Below are 22701 nucleotides of genomic sequence, written 5' to 3'. Positions count from 1 at the left end.
GACTTACGAACGTGCTCTCGGAACGGAACCTGTTTGTGTGCAGGAGACTTACTGTATAGGTTCCCTCAAAAGGAGGTCGAGAAATACTGCCTTAAGTGAAGCGTATAAGCTCAGTCACCTTTCTGAAAAGTAACATATACATACCCATATACACATACAGATAGAGACAGATGAAAATATAGACATACATAAAAATCATACACACCACAAAGGTACATGGTAAGAGCAGACAGTTGTAGAGCGTGTGCTCAGGGCCACCACCGTGCTAAGCATTTTCCACGTCCCAACCCTTAGATCTTCACAACACTCTACAAGGTGGAAATGTCACCATCATCCTCTTTGTACCAATGAACATGCAAGGCAGAAAGAGGTTAGGGAACTGGCCTGAAGCTTCACCCAGGGAGAGGAGGCAGGGCTGGGCCGCTGCAGGCGCTGGGGCTGAACCAGCATGCACCATGGCCTCCGCCGCCAGCCCACGGGCTGCACTGTGGGAATCACGGTGCACGTGCAAACCTCCTCTGGGAATGCACCTGCCGGGACAAATCCACACGGAGCTCAGTACTAAAAGTGCTGCCGCCATGAGAAACCAGAACCCAGAAGCAGAGAGAGCGACGGGCAGGCTGGGGAGAACTCAGGACACGAGGGTGCCTGCCCCTCACGTGGAGCGGGACACACGGGTTAGAAAGTGTGGACGAGATGAGCCGCGTCCCCTGGACCAGCGGAGGCTGGAGGCAGAAGAGCTGGGGTTTTTACAGGGGGTCACACAGATGCAGCCGAGAAAGGAGTCAGGCAGGGGCCTCGTCAGGCTTGGGCCTGGCCGGGCAGAGCTGGGAGACTATTTCTTCTTCCTTGATGCACACAAATGAAAAATTAACAATGGGTGGGGTTTAGTTTTCCATCACTTTCAGTAATTTTCTAATAAAATTCCCCAGCACATAATCAGAATTAAGTAACCCGATGACTATGTCCAGGGGGTGACCTCAGTCATGACAAGTTTACCCGGGAGGCGCTCCCAGTGACCTCTGGGCCGAGGGCGGGGCCCCATTCCTGCTTCCTGAGGCTGGTGTGGCCCCGAGAGCCAGGCCACAGGCATCCGCGTGGCAGCTCCTAACCCACAGCTGAGGCGGCCGCTGATTCTGCCCGGGCTTCAGGCCCACCCAGAGGACGAGCTGGGCGGGTCGCCTCGTGGGAACACATGCTCCCAGATACATGTGTGTGTGTGAGAGGGTATGTACGATTTATGGGGGGGGGGCTGTATGTGTGGTGTATGTGCATAGGCACACATGCACGTATGTGTGTGCTGAGTTCACCTCTGAGTCTCCAGGCCACGCAGAGGGACGTGGGGATGGAGACAGGGGTGGGGACAGGAGGACTTGGTCACTGGGGACAAGGCCACCAGCAGGGCTGTCCCCTCTCTGATGACTACGAGACTCAGGTCCTGAGGGAGACGGACCCAAAGAAACTCCCAGGCTGGACACGCCACCCAGACATGCCAACAGCCAGCCCCAGGCCCCCCGTGGGTGTTATCTCTGGGCCGTCGAGGGGACAGCCTATTCCAGGGGGTTGAGGTGCGCTCTGCTTCTGGCTGGTTCCTGGCCTCCTCCTGGCATGTGGACTTGGGAGAGTTGAGCTGCAGAGCTAAGCCCTCAACATGTGCCCCCGACAGTGGGGGTGGTAACAACGCTCCCCTCGTGGGCACTGTGACTGCCCTTTTTTCTCCATTTCCCTTCCTTTCTGGAAAGTATTGCCCTAAAAGCAGGATCGCAGGTGAATCATTCACCATCGTGATCCCCTCGCCTCACAACAATGTCTGGGAGATAAGAGGGGAACAAACAATCTGTGCTAAAGAAAAAGCCAACAGTGCAGTAAAGACCCCTGAGACCTGAACCGCTGTGAGCTGGTGTCCTGCAAGGTGTATCTAGCCTGGTCCCAGTGACACAAATAAGTTGTGTTATTTACTCAAACTGTTTTCTGCTACAAGAAAAAAAAGCATAGAACAAATTTTCAAGCGAACCTAACGATTCCCTCATCTGAAAGTGCAGTGGTCTGTGACAGCCACGGTCAAAAGCAAGAAAGAGCCTCTCAAGGAATCTCGGCACCCGCCCGCAGACTGACCTCACTTATGATCACAGCAGCTGAATCTGTGAGCGGGTCTAACCAGTACAGGAAGCTGAGACTCTCCTCGGAGTGGCGGGGGACACACGCAGAGTCACGCACTCTCAAAATGCGCAGCTGGGGTAGAGATGCCGACGTTTTTCCAGTGTGAACTGCAGGAGAACAATAAAATCCATCCCCGCCTCACACCAAACAAGCCTCTCTCTCTCCCTCCCTCTCTCTCTCTCTCTCTCTCTGTGTCGTCGTGGAAAGTACTGCATCCAGTAGACAAAACTCACTGGAATAGCACATGGACACACAACACACAGAGAGAGAGGGAGGCTTTGTGTCATGAACCAGAGAGGCACAAGGGGCCGCTTCTGTGCCCTCATCCACACTAACACCCCAGGGCTAAAGGGCAGGCAGAGAGGAGTCAGAGCCACAGTGTCCCCAAAATAGAAGTAGGCAGAGGCTCCCCCAGCTGCGGCCACTGGCATGCCACAAGCTCACTGACAGCCACACCACCGGCTATATAAAGGTTGTTTCGTGGCCACGACTGAGCCTGGGGGAGAGAAAGCTCTTAATTACAGACGAGGCTCTGGGGCTGGGCCTCCGCCCCGTGCTCTGCGGGAAGCCAGGCTGAGGTCCGGTTCCCTGGGAACCTCATCAGGTCACAGAGGGGCAGGAACTGATGCCGTGACACGGAGGTGCTTCCCTGGATGAGCCCAAGGCCAGGGGGACAGTGAGCCACGGGCCAGAGCAGATCTCAGGGGAGGCCACTGGGTGAGGCCACGGGAGTCGCGATGCTAGAAAATGCATCTCTGATGACACCGCCGTGCGTGACTGCTGCTGCTGCTGTCGCTATGCCACTCCTAGGTGTGCACGTGATCTTTCGTTTATGGAACAGGGATGATGATTTCTTCAAGTGCAGTGAGCTGCATTTGTCATTTCAACAAACAGCCACTGGTCACCGTGCGTGAGCCAGGCCTGGGCCAGGCACTGGGAGGGCTCAATAATTAGACATCCAATAGGATTACAGAAGGATAGCTTGAAAAAACTCAGACTCGCAGGCAGCAGATTCTGAGCTATGTGAAGAGCTGAAAGCCTGGTCCCCTGTGATCCCGGAGAAGCCACTCAGCCCCTCAGTGCCACCAGCAACAGAAGAGGAGAAAGCAGAAAACTGGTTTAGGGGGCTGGGGTGAGGCTTCAATGCCGTGGTGGATTTAAACGTGCTTCCTAAACATCCACGGTGACCAGAAAGAACTCAGGCCCTGCGCTCAAACAGAACGGGGTTAAACTCCCAGCTCTGCTCCCTGCCGGCGGGGCCTCCTCGGGGAGGGGTCCTAAGCAGCCACCTCACCGACCAATCAGGCGTGGCTAAGGTATCAACGCCAACGTAAGTGTTGTGCACATTACTTCTGAGAACGGATGGACACACAGGGTAAGCCATAAATGTGTTAGAGAAAAATCAACTGGTAGCACTAAGCTATCCTATTTGCAGCTATGACTTAGGAAGCAGGATATGCCCAGGAATTCTGCTCTAAGCAGTGGTGAACGACGGCATCCTGAGGCCTGAGAAGAAGGACAGGTCAGGTCCACAGGTGGTCCAGGAGCAATCTGGACAAAGAGAAGCTTCTGCAATGGCCACCCTGAAGAAGCGCTGCCCAATCCCAGGCCTGGTCCTGTCCCCACGTCACCCCTCCTCTGCTCACACGGTCACTCCCAGCTGGGCTTCCAGGCCAGACCAGCCACTGCCTCCAGACCCCAGCCTGTGCTGCCTCAGGAGCGGGGCCGCCGCACTGGCCCCTCGCTTCCTGTGCACTGACCTGGGACTCAGCTTCCCCTCTGTCCCCCAGAACTGCCCTTCCTCCCTTCTGTAGCCAGGCTGGCTGGAAAGCATGGGCTCTAGAAGCGATCAGACCTCAGCTCTCCGTCTGCAGCACCAGCATCACAGAAGAAGAAAAAGGGAAAAGGAGGAGGAAGCAGAGGAGGAGAAGAGCCTCACAGGTAAGCGTCATACGTAAAGTTAGATCTTCTAGGAGCCGCAATTTTTAAAAAGTAGAAAGAACCAGGTGAGATTGATTTTAGGAATATATTGTATAAACCCTAAATTTCCAAAATATTATCATTTAAATATGTAATCAATATATATAAAAAATATGCATGAGATGCTTTACTCTCTTTTTCATGCCACGCCCACAAAATCTGGCGTGTATGTCACTCACAGCACTTCTCAGTTCAGACCAGCCCCAGATTGGTCAGTGCCCACATGCGATGGCCGGCACGGGTCTAGAGCACTGGTGGCTTCCCCACGTGCAAAACGCCAGCAGGGACACCCACCCCCCCGGCCCCGCCAACCGGGCTGGGTGGGGACAGAGCGAGAGTGTAACGCAAAGACCCTCATCAGCCTTCAGAGCCTTTGGTGCCCAGAGAACAGCAGACTCTCTCAGTGCTGTTTACCGCCCAGGGAGCCGGGTCAGGGCCCTCTTCCTCCGCATCTGTCCTGTCATGGGGAGATTCAGCCCATCCCGGCCTGCCTCCTCCAGACCCTCACCAGCCTTCAAAATCCAAACAGACATTTCTCCAAAGAAGATGTACAGATTGCCAACACACACATGAAAGGATGCTCAACATCACTAATCATTAGAGAAATGCAAGTCAAAACTACAACGAGGGGCTTCCCTGGTGGTGCAGTGGTTGAGAATCCGCCTGCCAATGCAGGGACACGGGTTCGAGCCCTGGTCTGGGAAGATCCCACATGCCGCGGAGCAACTGGGCCCGTGAGCCACATTACTGAGCCTGTGCGTCTGGAGCCTGTGCTCCGCAACAAGAGAGGCTGCGATGGTGAGAGGTTCGTGCACCGCGATGAAGAGTGGCCCCCGCTCGCGGCAACTGGAGAAAGCCCTCGCACAGAAACGAAGACTCAACACAGCCAAAAATAAATAAATTAATTAATTAATTTAAAAAAACCAAAAACAAACAAACAAAAAAAAACAATTGATCACAAATACAGTCCTCCAGTTTAAAAAAAGAAAAAAAAAAAACTACAACGAGGCATCACCTCACACCAGTCAGAATGGCCATCATCAAAAAAGCTACAAACAATAAATGCTGAAGAGGGTGTGGAGAAAAGGGAACCCTCTTGCCCTGTTACTGGGAATGTAAATTGATACAGCCACTATGCAGAACAGTATGGAGCTTCCTTAAAAAACTAAAAATAGAACTACCATAAAACCCAGCAATCCCACTACTAGGCATATATCCTGAGAAAACCATAATTCAAAAAGAGTCATGTACCACAGTGTTCATTGCAGCACTATTTACAATAACCAGGACATGGAAGCAACCTAAGTGTCCATCAACAGATGAATGGATAAAGAAGATGTGGCACTGTATACAATGGAATATTACTCAGCCATAAAAAGAAATGAAATCGAGTTATTTGTAGTGAGGTGGACGGACCTAGAGTCTGTCATACAGAGTGAAGTAAGTCAGAAAGAGAAAAAGAAATATGTATGCTAACACATATATACGGAATCTAAAAAAAAAAAAAAAAGGTTCTGAAGAACCATTGCAGGACAGGAATAAACACGCAGACGCAGAGAATGGACTTGAGGACACGGGGAGGGGGAAGGGTAAGCTGGGACGAAGTGAGAGAGTGGCATGGACATATATACACTACCAAATATAAAACAGATAGCTAGTGGGAAGCAGCCACAAAGCACAGGGAGATCAGCTTGGTGCTTTGTGACCACCTAGAGGGGTGGGATAGGGAGGGTGGGAGGGAGACGCAAGAGAGAGGAGATTTGGGGATATATGTATATGTATAGCTGATTCACTTTCTTATAAAGCAGAAACTAACACACCATTGTAAAGCAATTATATTCCAATAAAGATGTTTAAAAAAATAAAATAAAGGTTTTGTTTTTAAAGGGGAAAAAAAAATCCAACTGTTTGTCTCTGCTTACCAAAATACGCACAAGTGAAACACTCAGTTATTGCTGGCTATGAGTTCAGATTTGCTGAATACTCTTATTCTTTGCATTTGGGAGGCAGTAGATCATTGAGTGAGTGCTTCTGATGTGCACAGCACAACGAGTACAATAGCAAGCACAGAACTAACTGCCAGGTCGCTGCTCTTGATTTCTTTTAAACAATATTTAGGCAGCTCCTCCTACATACCAGGCTCTGTTTCAGGCACTGGCACTGCAAGAAACAGACTTTCCCTCGTGAAGCTTATATTCTTATATGTGAAGGCAGCTCCTAGGCAGATAAGCTAACACAAATTCCCAGTGGCAGGTGGTAACCAGCATGCACAGTCCATGGTGTAATAATCTGTCACTTTCCTGCTGCCTCCAGTAGATAAAGCCTTCTCAAGGACAAAAGAAGATCAGATCCATCACTGCATCCTGGGCACCTGGCGTGTGCCCAGCAGAGGACTCACTCATGTGTGATTGCTGAATGAATGAGTGAACGAACGAATGGATGGATGGATGGACTGAACTGAACCAATGCTTACAACGCGTGGTTGGGTTGAAGTTGAATGAATGAACGGATTAGCGTGAATCCACTATGGCTGTTGAATGAACGAATGAGGGGGTTGGGTGGACTGATCATGACACCAAAACCCCACATTGTTAGTCTACGATTTCCCAGATCATCAGTGTGAAGCCCCTGTCAGAACAGCTCTGATTCAGGCCGTGAGGTCACCCATAGGTACCCTCCCTGTGCCAAAAGATTTCTAGCTGTTTGGATGCTGTGATGCTCCTTGATTTAATCTGCTACGTGCTTTCCACTACGTTACTGTTAGCTCTTTTATTTGTTTTGCTTTGTTTCTAATTGAAGCAATTGTGCAGAGATTTTGCTTCGTCTGTCCCCAGAACAGAGCAGACCCTCTCAGCCTACAGCTGTATTTACAAAACGGATTCCCTTTAGATGACTAAGAATAACTTGAATCTTCCATCTATTCAGGCATTCGGAGAAGCCTGTCTAGAGAGAATCGTGGGTTTCTCCTAATGTTATCACGGTGGATGTGTGGCGTGCTGGGTGGGCTTGCAGCCCTTTCCCCATGGGTATAGCCCCCGGTGTTTCTGCCTGGGTCAGACCCCTTTCCTTGAGGGAGGAGAGGTGGTAATTAACTCCACTCCCCAGCGTCAAACAGGGTCCTTTGGTTTAGGCCCCAGATAGTCAGCCTGTTTCCACTCGGAGGCCACAGCGATGGACTGGGAACAGTCGCAGGGCCTACAGGCGTCCAGTCAGACTGAACCCGGGCCTGTGGGTCACCTTCTCCTCTCCTGGGTCCAAGGACTCTCGGGACTCCGAGGTCACTCAGAGCTGTCTTGTGCTGGCAGCTCCTTTTCCCTCCCACACCCCTGCTCTCCTTCTCTGTCTTGCTCTGAGCCCAGGAGGCTGGCCCCTGTCACCGTATCACCTGGCCCCTTTGCTGACCGGTGTCGGATGAGGTCAGGCCAACGGGAAGTGCCAGCCAAGCGGGCAGGGAGTGAGGCAGGGGCTCCTTTCCCGCTCCCTCTGGGTCACGGTTGAGTGGGCAGCCGTGCCCCTCCCTGAGGTGAGGAGACTACCGCTCATGACGGGCAGCCCCTCCCCACCCACGGGCCCCAGCATCATCTCCACCCCTGCTACCAGCTGGCTTCTCCTGCCGCTGGTTCCCGGCGCCTCGGCATCCCTCGGTGACCTCAGTCTTCCCTAAACAGAACCCCCATCAGCATCTCTTCAGTCAACACTGGTCACTGCCGGAACCCCGACACACAAATCAGCTAAGATGAGAATTAACACCAATAAAGAAGAGCCTAGCAACAGGGAGAGTGAGGGCCTGGTCTCACCACTCGAGGCTGCCTGACCTCTGGCCTCTTCATCCTGTGTGATGTCAGTTTGCTTTAGGCTTTAAGCAAGTTAGAGTGGGGTTTTCTGTTACCTGTGATCATCGTCCCTGACTCAGACCCAAGGTCAGTGGTGCTGAAATCTGTGTTCTGGGGGCACAGGGGGATGAGGCCAGCATGCGGAGGCTGAAGGCCCGGACCCTGTGCCCAGCCCCGCCGTTGTATTAACTGGGCAACATGACCCAGTGACCTGACCTCTCCAGGGTTGTCGGAACCAGTCCCAAAACCATCCCCTGGGCACAGAAGTTCTTCAAAATCTAGATTCTGCTCTGCCAAGATGCAGAACCAGTTTGAACCCAGGCTGGCAGGATGACGAAATGCCAGAGGGTAGGGTCTAGAAGCAGCCTTGCTTCCTAGGTCCCTGGATCAAGGCTCTGGGATGGCAGTTGGGCGCTCATGGACCCTGAGCCACCACGTTGGATGTCTGCCCCTTGGCTAGGCCCGTGACCTAGCATCAGGCCCTTGTCAGCCCGGATTTCTTGAGCATATGCACCTAGATCCAGCCTTCGCCTGGCCCTGCCTGGGCTGTTCCTTCTGCCTTCCTCCTCTTCCCCAGTGTGGCCCCGTCACCTCTCCAGCCTACCGCTGAGGGCCCAGAAGCCCATGATCTCAGCATTCTAAATGCCCTCAGCAGCAAAAAGAAGAGCATCTGTATCTTAGGAGGTTGTAATGAGGGTCAAATGAAGTCACTAAGGAAGTCTATGGCCAATGAATTGCACACTGTAGAGTAGGTGACTGTCTCTCAGCCCTCTGGGCATCAATTTCCTCATCTGTAAAATGGGCCTCGGCATCCATGTGCCATCCACCCCACCACCATTCTCTGAATTTCCCCAGCAGTCTTGTGAAGGGGCTCCCTTTTGCTTGCTGTCCTGCCAGCATTCCATTCTGCATAATGATCTGACCACGTCACGCCCTGCGAAGAACCCTCCAACGCCTCGCCTTGCACACAAGGCCCTCCTTTATCTAGGCCTTGACAATCACACAAAGCCACCATCCTCCACTCTGCTCCTTTCCTCTGGCCATTTCCAGTTCATTGACTAAGTGCGGCCACCTCATCCTGAAGCTCGCGCTCTGTCTTCTAGACCGTCTAAGTGTCACCTCCTCCAGGAAGCCCTCCCTCTTCTCAGGGTCACCATCCACCAAAACCACAGCAGGACCCCACCCATCACATTCCTTTTTTGCTGTCTTTTCCACCATCTGGACTAGGAAAGCTTTAGGACAGGTGCTGTGTCTTATCTTTTTCTATAGGCTCAGAAGTCAGCAGGAGGCCACACAAACATTAGACCCCCAGTAAGTATCTGTGAATAAGTAAGTAGAGAAAAAGCCGCAGAGTGGTAAAGAATCCGAGGGCATCCAGTCTCAGATATGAGTCAGCTGCAAGCCCGGCCCATCCCTGGGACAAGGCCCCTGCCTCTCTGGCCAGCTGCTCTCACTGCCCGTCCCTCCTCCACTGCCCCAGGCCCCTGCCCCTGCCCAGGTGCGACCCTGTGGGCTGCCCCACCCAGGGCGCAGTCCCCCAGAGGAGTCAGCAAGACAGAGGCTGACACTCTGCTCCCTGCTCCAGCCTGGGCCCTGGAGGCAGAAGTTACCCGGCAAGGAGGAAACATCACCCCAGTGAAGCAGGCAGAGGCTGAACCTGGAGAAAGGCTGGCACAAGAGAAACTCACTTCACCCCTCCTGTCCTGGAGAGGGGGCTGGCCTCAGAATGACCCCACTAGGGTCCTGGAGGTCAGCCGTCCAGGTCAGAGCCCCAGGGGCCACTGGATCTCTGCCCGTTGTCCACCCCCTCCGCCCACATACTCCTTCCTCTCCCATCCTCCATCCCCAGCCACAGTCAAGATTCCAGGCAAATAACTCGGAGGCCTCGGGTGATCTCAGGGGGCACCAGGTCAAGAGCCCTTGGCCTCTGGGACCAGCAGTGGGCTCCTCGGACTCCGCTGTCCTGCCGGCATTCCATTCTGCACAAAGATCTGACCATGTCACGCCCTGCCCAGACTGACTCGGGCAGTTCCCAAAGGCGGTCTGTGACCCCGTTCTTCCATGACCTCTCACTGCGACCCCTCAGGAGAGAAGCAGGACCCGCCATCTCTCAGCTCTGCGTGCAGATATTCTGGCGAGGCCTCTGCAGGCACCTGCTCTGACTTAACAGCCCTGGGAGGCCAGTGGATGGTCCCCATTGCAGACATGAAGCTGCACCTCAAGAGACGTAACCAGTCTCCGAGTATCTCAGACTGGGCGGGGTTCAGGACCCAGCTCTCTTTAATTTTCTTTCCACCTCTGCCTCCCTGGACGCGGGGCCCACGGGGCAGGACCCTGGGTGATGGGCCCGGACTGGGGGTGGGGAATTCTCAGTTACTGAGCTGACCGGGTGGCCTCGGGCCCCCCTCTGCGGTGCAGCCAGGTCCCGCCCCGCCCCGCCCCGCGCGCGGGTCCCTACTCACTCTCGCACAGGCGGCGCCGCAGCTTGCCCCAGATCTTGTCGATGGCGTCAAAGTCCGACACGTGGAAGACGTGCGCGGCCCTGGGCTCGGAGGCGATCTCCTCCAGCTCCTCCCGCAGCGCCTCGCCCACGCCCACGGCGAAGATGCGGATGCCCGCGCGGTGCGCGGCAGCGGCGGCGGGCAGCACCAGGTCCTGGCTGCGGCCGTCAGTCAGCAGGATGGCCACCTGCTTGAAGGCGCGGTCCCCGGGGCGGCCGCCGGCCCACGGCGCGAAGCTGTGCCGCGTGACGTAGCGCAGCGCGTCGCCCGTGTGCGTGTGGCCGCCGTGGTAGGCCAGCTGCCGCGCCGCCGCCTTGACCTCGGCCCGTGAGCCGAAGCGGCCCAGCTCGAAGGCAGTGGTCGGCCGGTCGCTGTAGTGCACGACGCCCACGCGGGTGCGGTCCGGGCCCACCTCGAACGTGTCCACCAGGTTGGCCACCCACTGCCGGACCTTCTCGAAGTTCTCCTTGCCCACGCTCGAGGAGGCGTCCAGGAGGAAGACCAGGTCGTAGTGGACGCTTTTGCAACCTGCAGGGGCGACAAGAAGGGCGACGGGGGCTGCTGGGTCGCGGGAAGGGCACGGTCCTTGGGAGCGGGAGGCGTGGTCATCCGGGTCTCGCCGACCTGCCTCCAGGCCCCGCCCACTCGGCCTCGCGTGGGGTCGGGGGCAGGGCCTCGACTGCTGCCTTAAAGCCCCAACCTCTGGTCCCTAAAGGTCACGTGACCAGAAGTCTCCCCAGAGGCGGCTGTGAGGTTCAGCTGCCTATAGATATAGTTAACATATATATTTATATATATAGCTAATACGTATATTTATACAAGTGGATACCATATATAATTGTATATAATATAAAATATACTAATATAGAACTATATAATTATATATAGTTTATATATATTTCTAAAAGTGAATAACATATACAATTATATATAATATACTATGTAATGATATATAAAATATATCATATACATAATTATATATAATTATATATGTATAAGTAAATAATACATATATAATTATATATTACATATTATATAGACGTTATATAAATATATATAATTATATAGTTTATATATTTATATAAGTGAGTAACAATCATGGAACACTACCGTACCCATTTCTTTATTCCCATTATTTTCGTTCGAAAGTGACTTCGTTATCTTTCAAACTTACTATAAATAATGCACGCCCATTTCAGAAAAAGCAGAAAAGGCAATCAAAAAATCTTTAAACGCTCATATTTCCATCTGCTCAGAGATAACTACTGCTAGTCCACGGTGTATTTATTTATGTTCTGTTTCCATATAGTTATCAATGGAAGTGGGCCTGTACCAGACGCACTGATATATAAGCTGGTTTTAACGCATCCAGCGATGCTCTGGGAGCCCATTTCCAGTGTGATAATGCCGGTTTCTATGGCTGCAGAGATTCCACTGCAGGGATGAGCATAATTTACTTATAGCCAGTCCTCTCTTGTCAGATAGTTAAACAGTTCCAAGTATTTCACTATTAGAAATCATATAAGATAGACTGCATTCATATATTTTAGAAGTTCTATAGTGCTCTATAAAAAATATGCTTATATTTCTACAAATATAAATTTTATATAAGCTATGTGATGCTTTTGATTAAACAAAATACAGCACTATATAATTTATTTCTGATCCTCAGGGCAGCCCTATGCAGAGAGCTTGCTCGTCCCCATTTCACAGTTAGATAATATGAGGAAAAGTGTCTTCTAAACTCCAAAGTGCTGCACAAATATACAGGAGAACCATCAAAATGCCCTTGTCTCGAGTTTTCTGGAATCTGAGTCTTGGCCATGCCAACAGCAGCAGCTGATCAGGCTTTGGGAACACCTGGCACAAGCATCTGATTAGTGAAAATAAAATAAAAACAAACCAAAAGAAGAAAAAGAGTCCCACTTTGTTAAACTGTCCAACTGGCAAAAGTTAGAAAGACCGTGGTAGCCAGTTAGAGCGTAAGGAGAGTGCCTTTGTGGGCTCAAAAAGTGGCTATGGGGTTTGTCACCCCATTGTCAGGGTCCTAAAAGCCTTTTGCAGAAGAGGGTATCTTTGGATCCACCAATTCCAGATTCAGTGATTTAACTGAAGCAAACTAGCAGATAAATGGAAGGGGAAAAAAATAAAGATGTATAAGGAAGTTCATGGCAGCACTGCCAAGCAAAATTCTGGAGACCACCTCCATGATCACCCATAGGGAACTACTTAAATAATACTCCTCCTGTGCTCATTCAGTGGGATGCCAGGAAGCCACCACAGCCATGGCTGGGCCCTACAGGAACCCTTATTTACCAATGTGGATACATTTTCCACTCTGTTGTTGGGCATGAAAAGCATGTGTGTCTCTGTGTACCACTGTGTATTCAGGAGAGAAGCTACAAAAAGAAACATGGCTTATTTCTGGCAAGTAGAACCATGAGTGAATTGTATTCTTTTGTACTTCTGATTTTGTGTTTACAAGCAATGCATTATGTTCAAAAAACAGAAAAACAATAAAGCTAGGTATATTTATACACACACACACAAATACTTCTTATCCTGCCCTGAGCCAGTGCCTCCCTTGAATTTTCCACATCTACCTTCCCCTCTAGTTTTTAAAATCCAAGTCCGATCCGCAGAGGAGCTGAGATGAATCCCTGCCTTCGCAGGATTGATCCCCTAACAGGATTAGAGCTTTAGAAGTGTGTCCGCCCAGATGTGTGGACTCAGAGATAATTCCTGGGGAGTGTTTCTCCTTGACACAAAAGGTCATCCTTTTGTCTTTGGGACAATGATGTCCCAGCCTGATCAGAATAATTGTAGCTACGGGCCAGGGAGGGCCCGCCCTGCGGCTGTAATCCTCTAGGCTGCAGAAGGTTCATTTGTGCAAGAGGCCTCGCCAAGGGGCCACTTTCTCCTGGAGGCCAGGGAACAGGCTGGGTCCTGGGCAGGTGAGAATGAAGAGAGATGTGGTGGGAATGGGCTGCCACCCTGTGAAATGAGGGCACGGACAGAAGGTCCTTGGGCCTTCCCACTTCTGAATTTGATAATCCTGGGTATCGCCTGGGCACGTGGGGTCATCCCAGGGGACACAGAAAGCTCCTAGGAAGCCCCACATTCCTCCCATGAAAACCAGGACGCCCACACTCATCACTGTCTTTCTAGACAGCCAGGCTTTGTGAGGCTCAGGCAAAGCAGAACGTTGTAAAACGATGGAGAAACGCAAGCCTCTGGGGTCTGTTGTTTGTTTTTCGTCTTCTTTGGAGGCCCCGGATAAAGGGCTTGGCTCTGGCTCAGCACTTGTTGTGTCCCCCAGCCTCACGGGGATGGGGGTAAGGGGATAGGAGCCCCTCTCTTTTTTTTCCAACACTTTTTTAAATTGAAGTATAGTCCATTTACAATATTGTGTTAGTTTCAGGTGTATAGCAAAGTGATTCGGTTATGCATATAGATGTATATATCTATATTCTTTTTTAAAATTCTTTTCCATTATAGATTATTACAAGATATCGAATGTAGTTCCCTGTGCTATAAGTAGGTCCTTGTTGTTTACCTATTTTATATACAGCAGTGGGCATCTGTTACCTCAGTTCCTCATCTGCAAAACGGGGGCAGCATTTTACACCCAGCCGTATAGTGACAGGCGCTCTCCCTGAGATCTGGTCCAGCTGTATGCCGTGGACGCAGTGCGCGGGCTCTGGGCTGGGTGCTGTGATACAGACCAGACCAGCTCAGGTCCCTGACCCCTTCCCCGTGTCCCCCACTGACAGTGACTCCTCCCAGGAGGCCCTCAGACAGGTGGGCAAACCCTCCTGCCACTTCTCACCCCCTCCTGCCCGGGCCTTCTCTGCTACAATAACTTCCCCGCTTCCCGTCCACTCACTGTCCCAGCCGCCTCTTCCGGCTGGACTCCAGGGCATCCAACGCCCCCAAGGATGTGGTCCAACGTCCTCACAGAGCCAGACAACGCAGCAGGGCACTAACCTGCCCACCATCCCCAAACCCTGTATGCGCTCAACGGAGACACACCCTCAACACATTCTATGATCGACACAAGATGTGTGTTGAAGCAACCTAAATGTCCATCAACAGAGGAATGGATAAAGAAGATGGGGTACATACATACAGTGGAGTATTACTCAGCCATAAAAAGGAACGAAATAGTGCCATTTGCAGAGATGTGGATAGACCTAGAGACTGTCATACAGAGTGAAGTCAGAAAGAGAAAAACAACCATCATGTAATATCACTTATATGTGGAATCTAGAAAAATGGTACAGATGAATTAATTTGCAAAGCAGAAATAGAGACACAGGTATAAAGAACAGACTTAAGGATACCAAGAGGGGAAGGAGGGGGGATGCGATGAATTGGGAGATTGGGATTGACATACACACATTACTGTGTGTGTGTATAAAATAGATAACTAATGAGAAGCTACTTTATAGCACAGGGAACTCTACTCAGTGCTCTGTGGTGACCTAAATGGGAAGGAAATCTAAAAAAGAGAGGATATATGTATACGTATAGCTGATTCACTTTGCCGCACAGCAGAAACTAGCACAACATTACAAAGCAACTATACTCCAATAAAAATTTAAAAAAAAAAGAAAAAGACATGTGTTCACTGTCACACACATACTCACGCACACATGCACACGCCCCAGCTGCACAACTGATTATGACACACACCAGCTGGGGGACAGCTGACACCTCCCCTGTGATGACCCGCACTCTCTCACACACAGGCGCTAGCCCACCCCGAGGCCCACACCCACACACGCACGGATGCGCACACAGATGGCTCTGTCTTCGGCCTGGCACCGCCTCCAGCCCCACCTGCCCCCGCCTCCAGCCCCACCTGCCCTCTGGGCCTGACAGCTGCTGTCCCCACTCCAGAGCAGCAGCGTCCAGAGGAGATGGGCCACGACGCTCCCTTGCAGGCTGCCCATGGCTCTCTCGTGCTTGGGAACAAGCGTTTCTGGGCCAGGAAGAGACGCCGTTAGGGTCTACTGGAACATGTCCTGTGTGGAGAAAGACACGCCTTTAGAGGAGGGCCCTTGAGCTGAGAAGCTGCAGGAAGTAACCTCTGGGCCTCACATGGGAGGAATTCCCCAGACCCAGCCTCCCCCTCCTCTTCACTGCTCAGACTCCACTCTTCACACAGCCAAAGGTGTGACTTTCTAAGAGCAAAGCCCAGTGTTACCTCCGGGTCACTGATTCATCCATCCCTCCCCCCACATCCACCCATTAGCAAATTCGTGTTAAGGACCTGCCAGACCCCACGTTATCGGCTCCCTAAGGCTATGGCCTGTTACAGTAAGATCATTATTCTGATCATATTTTCTACTTTTAGACATTAATAGGCTGTTTTATTTCTTTAACATGTCACAAGAGGACATCTTTGTACCTAAGTCTTTGCCCCTATTAATTATTTTCTTACAGTAGGTTTGTGGGAAAATACTTAGGGTGTCCTATGGGTTTTGAAAGGACCCTGATATGAATTGTCAACCTGCTTTTCAAAAAGGTTGTACCATTTCCGCTACCTCAAGCAGTGTGGGAGTGTGTGTGGGGGCCCCTCTCACCGCGTACCTGGCAGCACAGAAGTAGCATCGTTCCTTTGATCTTTGCTAACTCAGTTGGACAGACACCGCTTCTTGCTTTCTATGCATTTCTTTGATCCGTGAGGTTTATTAGCTAAATTATTTCCCCTCCTGTATATTTTATTTTCATGTGGATGGCCATTTCAAAAAGTGTTTGTCATTGCTCACTCCAAGATGCAGGAAAAGGAAACAGCTTATAGATTTGACCATTGATTGATTCATTCACAAACATTCACCAGTGGCCCTCACGTGCCAGGTTTGGAGGGCAGGCAGATTAATGACACCAAACCCTCCCTCGCTGACACCTGGGAGACAGGTAAGACACAGGCCAGGGCAAAGTAGGATAAAATGACACCGGTAGAGGGAAATGGGGAGGGTTATGGGAGCATGGGGACAGTAGGGGGATTGCCATGTGACCATTTCAGGAGAAGGTCAGATGACGTGTTCCTATATATAGAAAACCCTAAAAATTACAAAAGCTGTTAGAACCAATAAACGAATTCAGCAAAGTTGCAGAATGAAAAATCAACATTTAAAAATCCATTGCATTTCTGTCCACTAGCAGTGAACAATCCATAGAGAAATTAAGAAGAATAATTCTACTTATGATAGCATCAAAAAATAGCATAAAATACTTAGGAATAAATTGAACCAAGGAGGTGTAAGACTTGTACACTGAAAACTGCAAATCACTGCTGAAAGAAATTAAAGAAGACCTAAATACATGGAAAGACATCTTCTGTTATTGCTTAATGATTTACAGAGTTTCTGTCTGGGGTGATGAAAATGTTCTGGAAATAGTGCTGATGGTTACACAACATCTGAATGGAATTAATGCTACTGAATCACACACTTAAAATGGTAAATTTTATGTTATTTACTTTTTACCACAATAAACCCAATAAAAGATGTCCATATCCTAATCTCTGTGAATATGTTACGTTACACGGCAAGGAAGAATTAAAGTTACAGGTGGAATTAAGATTACTAATCACTTGACCTTAAAATATGGAGGTTAGGGCTTCCCTGGTGGCGCAGTGGTTGAGAATCTGCCTGCTAATGCAGGGGACACGGGTTCGAGCCCTGGTCTGGGAAGATCCCACATGCCGCGGAGCAACTAGGCCCGTGAGCCACAACTACTGAACCTGCGCGTCTGGAGCCTGTGCTCTGCAACAAGAGAGGCCACGATAGTGAGAGGCCCGTGCACCGCGATGAAGAGTGGCCCCCGCTTACCGCAACTAGAGGAAGCCCTAGCACAGAAACGAAGACCCAACATAGCAATCAATCAATCAATCAATAAAAAATCTTAAAAAAAAATGGAAATACTGTAAAAAAAAAAAATATGGAGGTTAACTTGGAGTATCTGGGCGGGCTCAGTGTAATCACAGGGTCCTTACAGATGGAAGAGTCTGGGTCAGAACCAGAGTGATGGCAACCTAAGAAAGACTTGATTGGCCATTGTTGGCTTTGAAGATGGAGGAAGGAACCACAAGCTAAGGAATGCAGGTGACTTCTAGAAGCTGGACAAGGCAAGGAAAGGGATTCTCCCCTATGGACTTCTAAGGGAACAACCCTGCCAACCCCTTGATTTTAGCCCAGTGAGACCCATTTTGGAATTCAATTCAATTGAGAACTTTACGGTAATGAATCTGTGTTGTTCTAAGCCACTAAGTTTGGGGTGATTTGTCATAGCATCCACAGAATACTGAATGGTGATGAGAGTTGAGGGGAATGGAGGACCCAGTGGATGCTAGGGGCATGGTGAGTGGTCCCTCCTGGCAATCTCCCACCCCACCCCCCTTCTCTTCGCCTGCCTCCTACAAATGTATGTTCAGGCCCTTTTCTCTGGACTAAATTATGTCCCCCAAATTCATATGTTGAAACCCTATCCCTCAGTGTGATGGCATTTGGTGGTGGGGCCTTTGGGAGGTGATCAGGTTTAGATGAGGTCATGAGAGTGTGGCCCTGTAATGGGATTAGTGCCCTTATAAGAAGAAGAGGGACTTCCCTGGTGGTCTAGTGGTTAAGACTCTGCGCTCCCAATACAGGGGGGCCGGGTTCGATCCCTGGTCAGGGAACTAGATCCCACATGTGTGTCACACAAAAGAGCCCACATACCACAACTAAAGAGCTGATGCAGCCAAATAAATAAATAAATATTTTTAAAAAATGAAGAAGAAGAGATGTCAGGAGCTCCTCCCTCTACTGAAGGCGGACCGGTTGGCCTGACCGCAGAAACAGGCAGCGGATTCTGTAATAGCCCAGGAGCATCCCCACACCTGGGCCGAGGCCGGCCCAACCCCACATCCCGGGCGGCAGCACAGCTCGCTCAGCCCTCTCGCATCTCCATCACCCACCAGCGCCAAAAAGACAGAAGCAGCTTCCGTCGGTTCCAGTGTAGATGGGGGCAGAGCTCGCCGGGTGGTCAGGAGGGGTGGAGCCTCAAACCAGAGTGCCTGGTGGTACAAATCCCGGTCATTCACCAGCTCATTCATTCATTCAGCTCATTCATTCATTCAGCGACCTCAGAGAGACACCTAATCTCTCTGTGCCTTAGTGTTCTCGCTTGAGGAGCGGAGAGAATAACAAAACCTACCGTAGCGGGTTGTCGCGAGGGGGTCATTGTAGAGATGAAATAATATCAATAAAACTGCAGGTAAAGCCTTAGCCCAACCTCAAGTCCGCATCACTGACGTGAGCCCGAGCTGGCACTCCAACCCATACCTGCTTCCTCAGCCCACCCGCCGCCCAAGGGTGCCTGGTACCTGGGGTAAAACCCGGCGTCACTGGAGGGCCTCCACATTGCAGACGCCACACATCCCGTCTCTATAACAACCCCGCCAGCAAGCTGGGGCCGAGAAGGGGGGAGGTGCCCGCAGCACACCCTGCTGGTGAAGGGCAGAGCTGCGTGTGAAAGCAGATCCACGTGACTCAGAAACATTCTTAATTGGAAGCTCCTGCCCCCCGAAAAAAGCAGGTGTGGGCTCCTGCTTAACTGGAAGCTCCCCTAGGGCCAGTCTGTGCCCACCACTGTCCCAGTGAATATTTGCGGAGTTGAAAATCCACAGTCCTGATGGCAGGTTCTCCAGAGAAAAGGCTGGGGAAACCACGTGTGTGCTGTGAGCCAGGCAACTTTTAGCAACATCTTCTCTGCAAGTCAGTACCGTTGGCGCCACCCTCCTGAAAATGAACCCGGGATCAGGGAGCACAGACATCTCCGCTAGGCACCCAGGCCAGCAAAGATGGAGCTGGACCTGCCATCAGGCCTGAATGACGCCGAAGGTCACGCTCTTTCCAGCACTAACCTTTAACACATATCGCATGCTTACGAAGCTCCAGGAGCTATTCCCAGGGCTTTATACATAATAACTCATTTAATCTGAAAGACAGGTATCATGAGACCCATTTTACAGGGTAAGAAACTGAGGCACAAAGGGCTTAGGAAACTGCTCGTGACCTCACACCTAGTAGCCGGGATTCAGCCCCAGGTAATCACAGGCCCACACTTGTAATCAAACAACAACATGGCTTCTTGAGAATCTGGCTGGAGCAACACTTATTTCTTAAGCACAGAAACAACGTGGGAAACAAGCAAAGAATATAGTCAAAAACCAAGCCATGCATCCCCCAGAGGAAAGAGAATGGCCTTCTTCACCCATTGGTGTGATGGATTCCATTAAGTGATTTTCAAACTTTGAACCAGCCTTGCATACCTGGATCCCTCCTACTTGGCCGTCGCCTAGAATTCTTTTTATACATTGTCTTATTTGATTCGCTAATATTTTGCTGAGGGTTTTTGCACTTTTGTTCATGAGAGATATTGGTCAGTCATTTTCTTTTCTCGGAATGCCTTTGTTTGATTTGGGATTAGGGTGATGCTGGCATCACAGCATGAGATAGGAAATGTTCCCTGTGTTTCTACCTTCTGGAAGATACTGTAGAGAAGAGAATAACTGGAGTGTTCATAACAAAATGCCCACTGAGGAGGCAGGCCTGGTATGCAATTCTGTTCGTTAGCCACATAAATGAGCATCCCATCCCCGTAAGATGGGAGGGTCACTACCCCATAGGGGATGCCGTGAGGGTTACACGAAATAACTTCTACAAAGCATGCAGCGCAGATGCTGGCCCAGAGCAGGTGCACAGCAAGTGTGAGATCTGTGTCAGTCAGCTTCCCCGCCCACTCCAAACCACCTCAGGCTGCAGTCCCAACAAGCATGGGTACCATGATTCCATTTCTCTCTCACCAGCTCTTTCCAGGGTCTGGCTGCCAAGCTGGCACGAAGCAGGCCACACCCTGTCCCTGGAGGCACGGCTCTGCCATTAGCCTCCAAAAGTCCAGCAATTAATTTACTGAGCTGAGTTCCTTCCACAAGCCGGCCCATCGCCATAGTAACCAGCCTTCCCTATTCAGGGACTCCGAGGTAGGGGAGAAAAGACACCGAGCAGAAAGCAATTTAGAGGGAGGAAATGAGATTTGGCACATTGTGAGGGCAGCCTGGGCAGAGTGCGAGCTCTGTCTGCTTCAGAGGGTCTGGCCGCTGCCCACTGGGGGTGGGGACTGCGTGGAATGAGGCACCGCTGATGTGTTGCTGCGGCGACGGGCGATGCTCTGGGCAGGAATCTGGGGGAGACATAAAAGCCTGGTGTGCTGTGTCCAGGCCACTGAGCTGGGTCCTTCTGAGCCTCTGCTGTGCTGTCTGTAAGGCAAACTGCACTTGCTGGTCAAGAGGGGCAGAGGGAGCTGGGCAGCTCCTGTCCACGGAAGCTCTAGAGCCCAGCTGCCTGGGAAGTGCTGCAGAGCCCACCTCCTGGATTCAAACCCCTGCCCCGCGTGACCTGGAACAAGCCCTCTTCGGTCACCAAACAGACCGAGCACCTTCTGTACCCAGGTCCCGCGCAGACGTTGACTGCTCCCGGGGTGGCTGGCACAACGATGAAGCTTCTATATCAGAACCCCCGTGTTCAAAGTCCAGTTCTGCCTGTGACTCGCTGTGTAAACCAGGGGAAGTCACTTAACCTCTCTGGACCTCAGCCCTTTCATGTACGAGTGGGGATAACATCTACGTCACTGGCTATTGGGAGAATTAAACACATCGCTACATGTAAAAAAGCTTTGAACACTGTCTGATCACAGCGGGTCTTAAGGCATACTATTTTTGTGATTTTCCAATCCTTTGTTTCCTCACCTATAAAATGGGAACAATAGTCCCTACTTCATAGATCTGTGGGAGAGATTACGTGAGGCAATGGGAGTGATAATCCTTTACAAAGTAAAACGTTGACCATTATTGCCGTTATCAACATCAAGGGGAGAATTGTCAGTTTGAGCTACTCAGAGAACTCAGCTGATGTTGACTGCATAGGGGTACCACGGCCTTCGTTGTTTTATTCCCTAATTCAGTCATGCCCTGAATGCATGTCAAGTACTTACTAAGTGCCAGGCACATGGACTAGGACACTTTGTCCAAGGAGCTTGAGACCTAATGGTGGACACAGTCAAGCAAGTAGATGCTTACATTTCCATGTGGTCAGTGTTCTGATAGAGGGAAGGACTTGACTCAGGCCTGACAATCAGGGAAGGCTTCCTGGAGGAGGGAACACCTGATCCGAGCCGGGAAAGATGGGTGGAGAGGAGGCTGGGGGACAAGCGTTGCCTTCACCAGGAGCAGCCTGCCTCCCTTCCAGTATCACTGTGGGATGAGCAAAAAATAAATTATTTAGAGAAGGAGGTGAAAGGAATGGTGAAAATTCAGGCTGGAGCAGAAGGCAGGAATTCATGTTAATAAAGGCAGTTGAGGGACTTGTACAGTGACCCAGGAAAAGGGGTCAGATTTTGCCCCTGGGACCAGTGGATGTCCTCGTGCATGGGAGTGGCCTATACTGATGCGATTTAGAAAACCCTGTTGAGAAGGATGGATGGAGTAGAGGGACCAATGAGAAGGTTAGTGCAACATCCAAAAAGAGATGCTGACAACGTTTCCTAAGACAGTAGCAGGTCAAGTGGTCCAGCTGCAGACTCCGTGACACCAGGGGACTGGCAGGAAGTGGAGGGACAGAGGGAGGAGAGAGTCTGGCAGGAAGCCCAGATTTCCAGTTTGAGCATCTGGGAGCCAGTCACTGAGTGGAGTGGGGATGGTGAGCTCGGGCAGATCATAGTGAGTGAGTCTGAGACACCTGGAAGAGAGCCAGGTGGAGAAGTCAAAGACAGACAGACATCTGAGTCTAGAGCTCCTAAGAGAAATTGGGGCTGGAGATCCCCCTGGAAAAGTGAAGAGGGAGTGGAGGACAGAGCCCTGAGGGGAAGCAGTGTGCAGCCAGAGTCGGGGCAAGGAGAGAAGTCAAGGGTCCCCCTTGACATATTGGGGTCGGCCTCACTTTCAATTACTATCACTTAGTCATAGAAGTGTGCATGCTGTAGTACTTCTGTACCTTTGGTTTCTTCCCCTGATCCAATGTTTTCCTGTGACTTTTACGGTGGAGAACTCTCTGAGGTATACTTTTAGCTAAAAATGAACAAACAAAACCTTCAAGAGATTAAAACGATAAGCCATAGAGCAGGAGAAAACATTTGCAAAATATACATCTGATAAAGAACTGTTATCCAAAATACACCATAAG

General features: G+C 50.7%; 1 protein-coding gene across 1 annotated transcript in view; it reads right to left on the bottom strand.

Moving 5' to 3' along the window:
- The window catches only part of COL22A1 (collagen type XXII alpha 1 chain), a 266083-nt gene that overhangs the window by 227459 nt on the left and 15923 nt on the right, over positions 1 to 22701 (bottom strand). Inside the window, exons 2-3 of the mRNA XM_028166969.2 lie at positions 15339 to 15501; positions 10436 to 11002 (exon numbers count right to left, since the gene is read on the bottom strand). Coding sequence (XP_028022770.2) covers positions 10436 to 11002; positions 15339 to 15429 — 658 coding nt within the window. The 5' untranslated portion in view covers positions 15430 to 15501. The remainder of the gene's footprint in view (positions 1 to 10435; positions 11003 to 15338; positions 15502 to 22701) is intronic.

This window comes from Balaenoptera acutorostrata, chromosome 17 (assembly GCF_949987535.1).
Source record: "Balaenoptera acutorostrata chromosome 17, mBalAcu1.1, whole genome shotgun sequence".
NCBI classification, from domain to species: domain Eukaryota; kingdom Metazoa; phylum Chordata; class Mammalia; order Artiodactyla; family Balaenopteridae; genus Balaenoptera; species Balaenoptera acutorostrata.
This window is presented reverse-complemented; position numbering and strand designations above follow the sequence as displayed.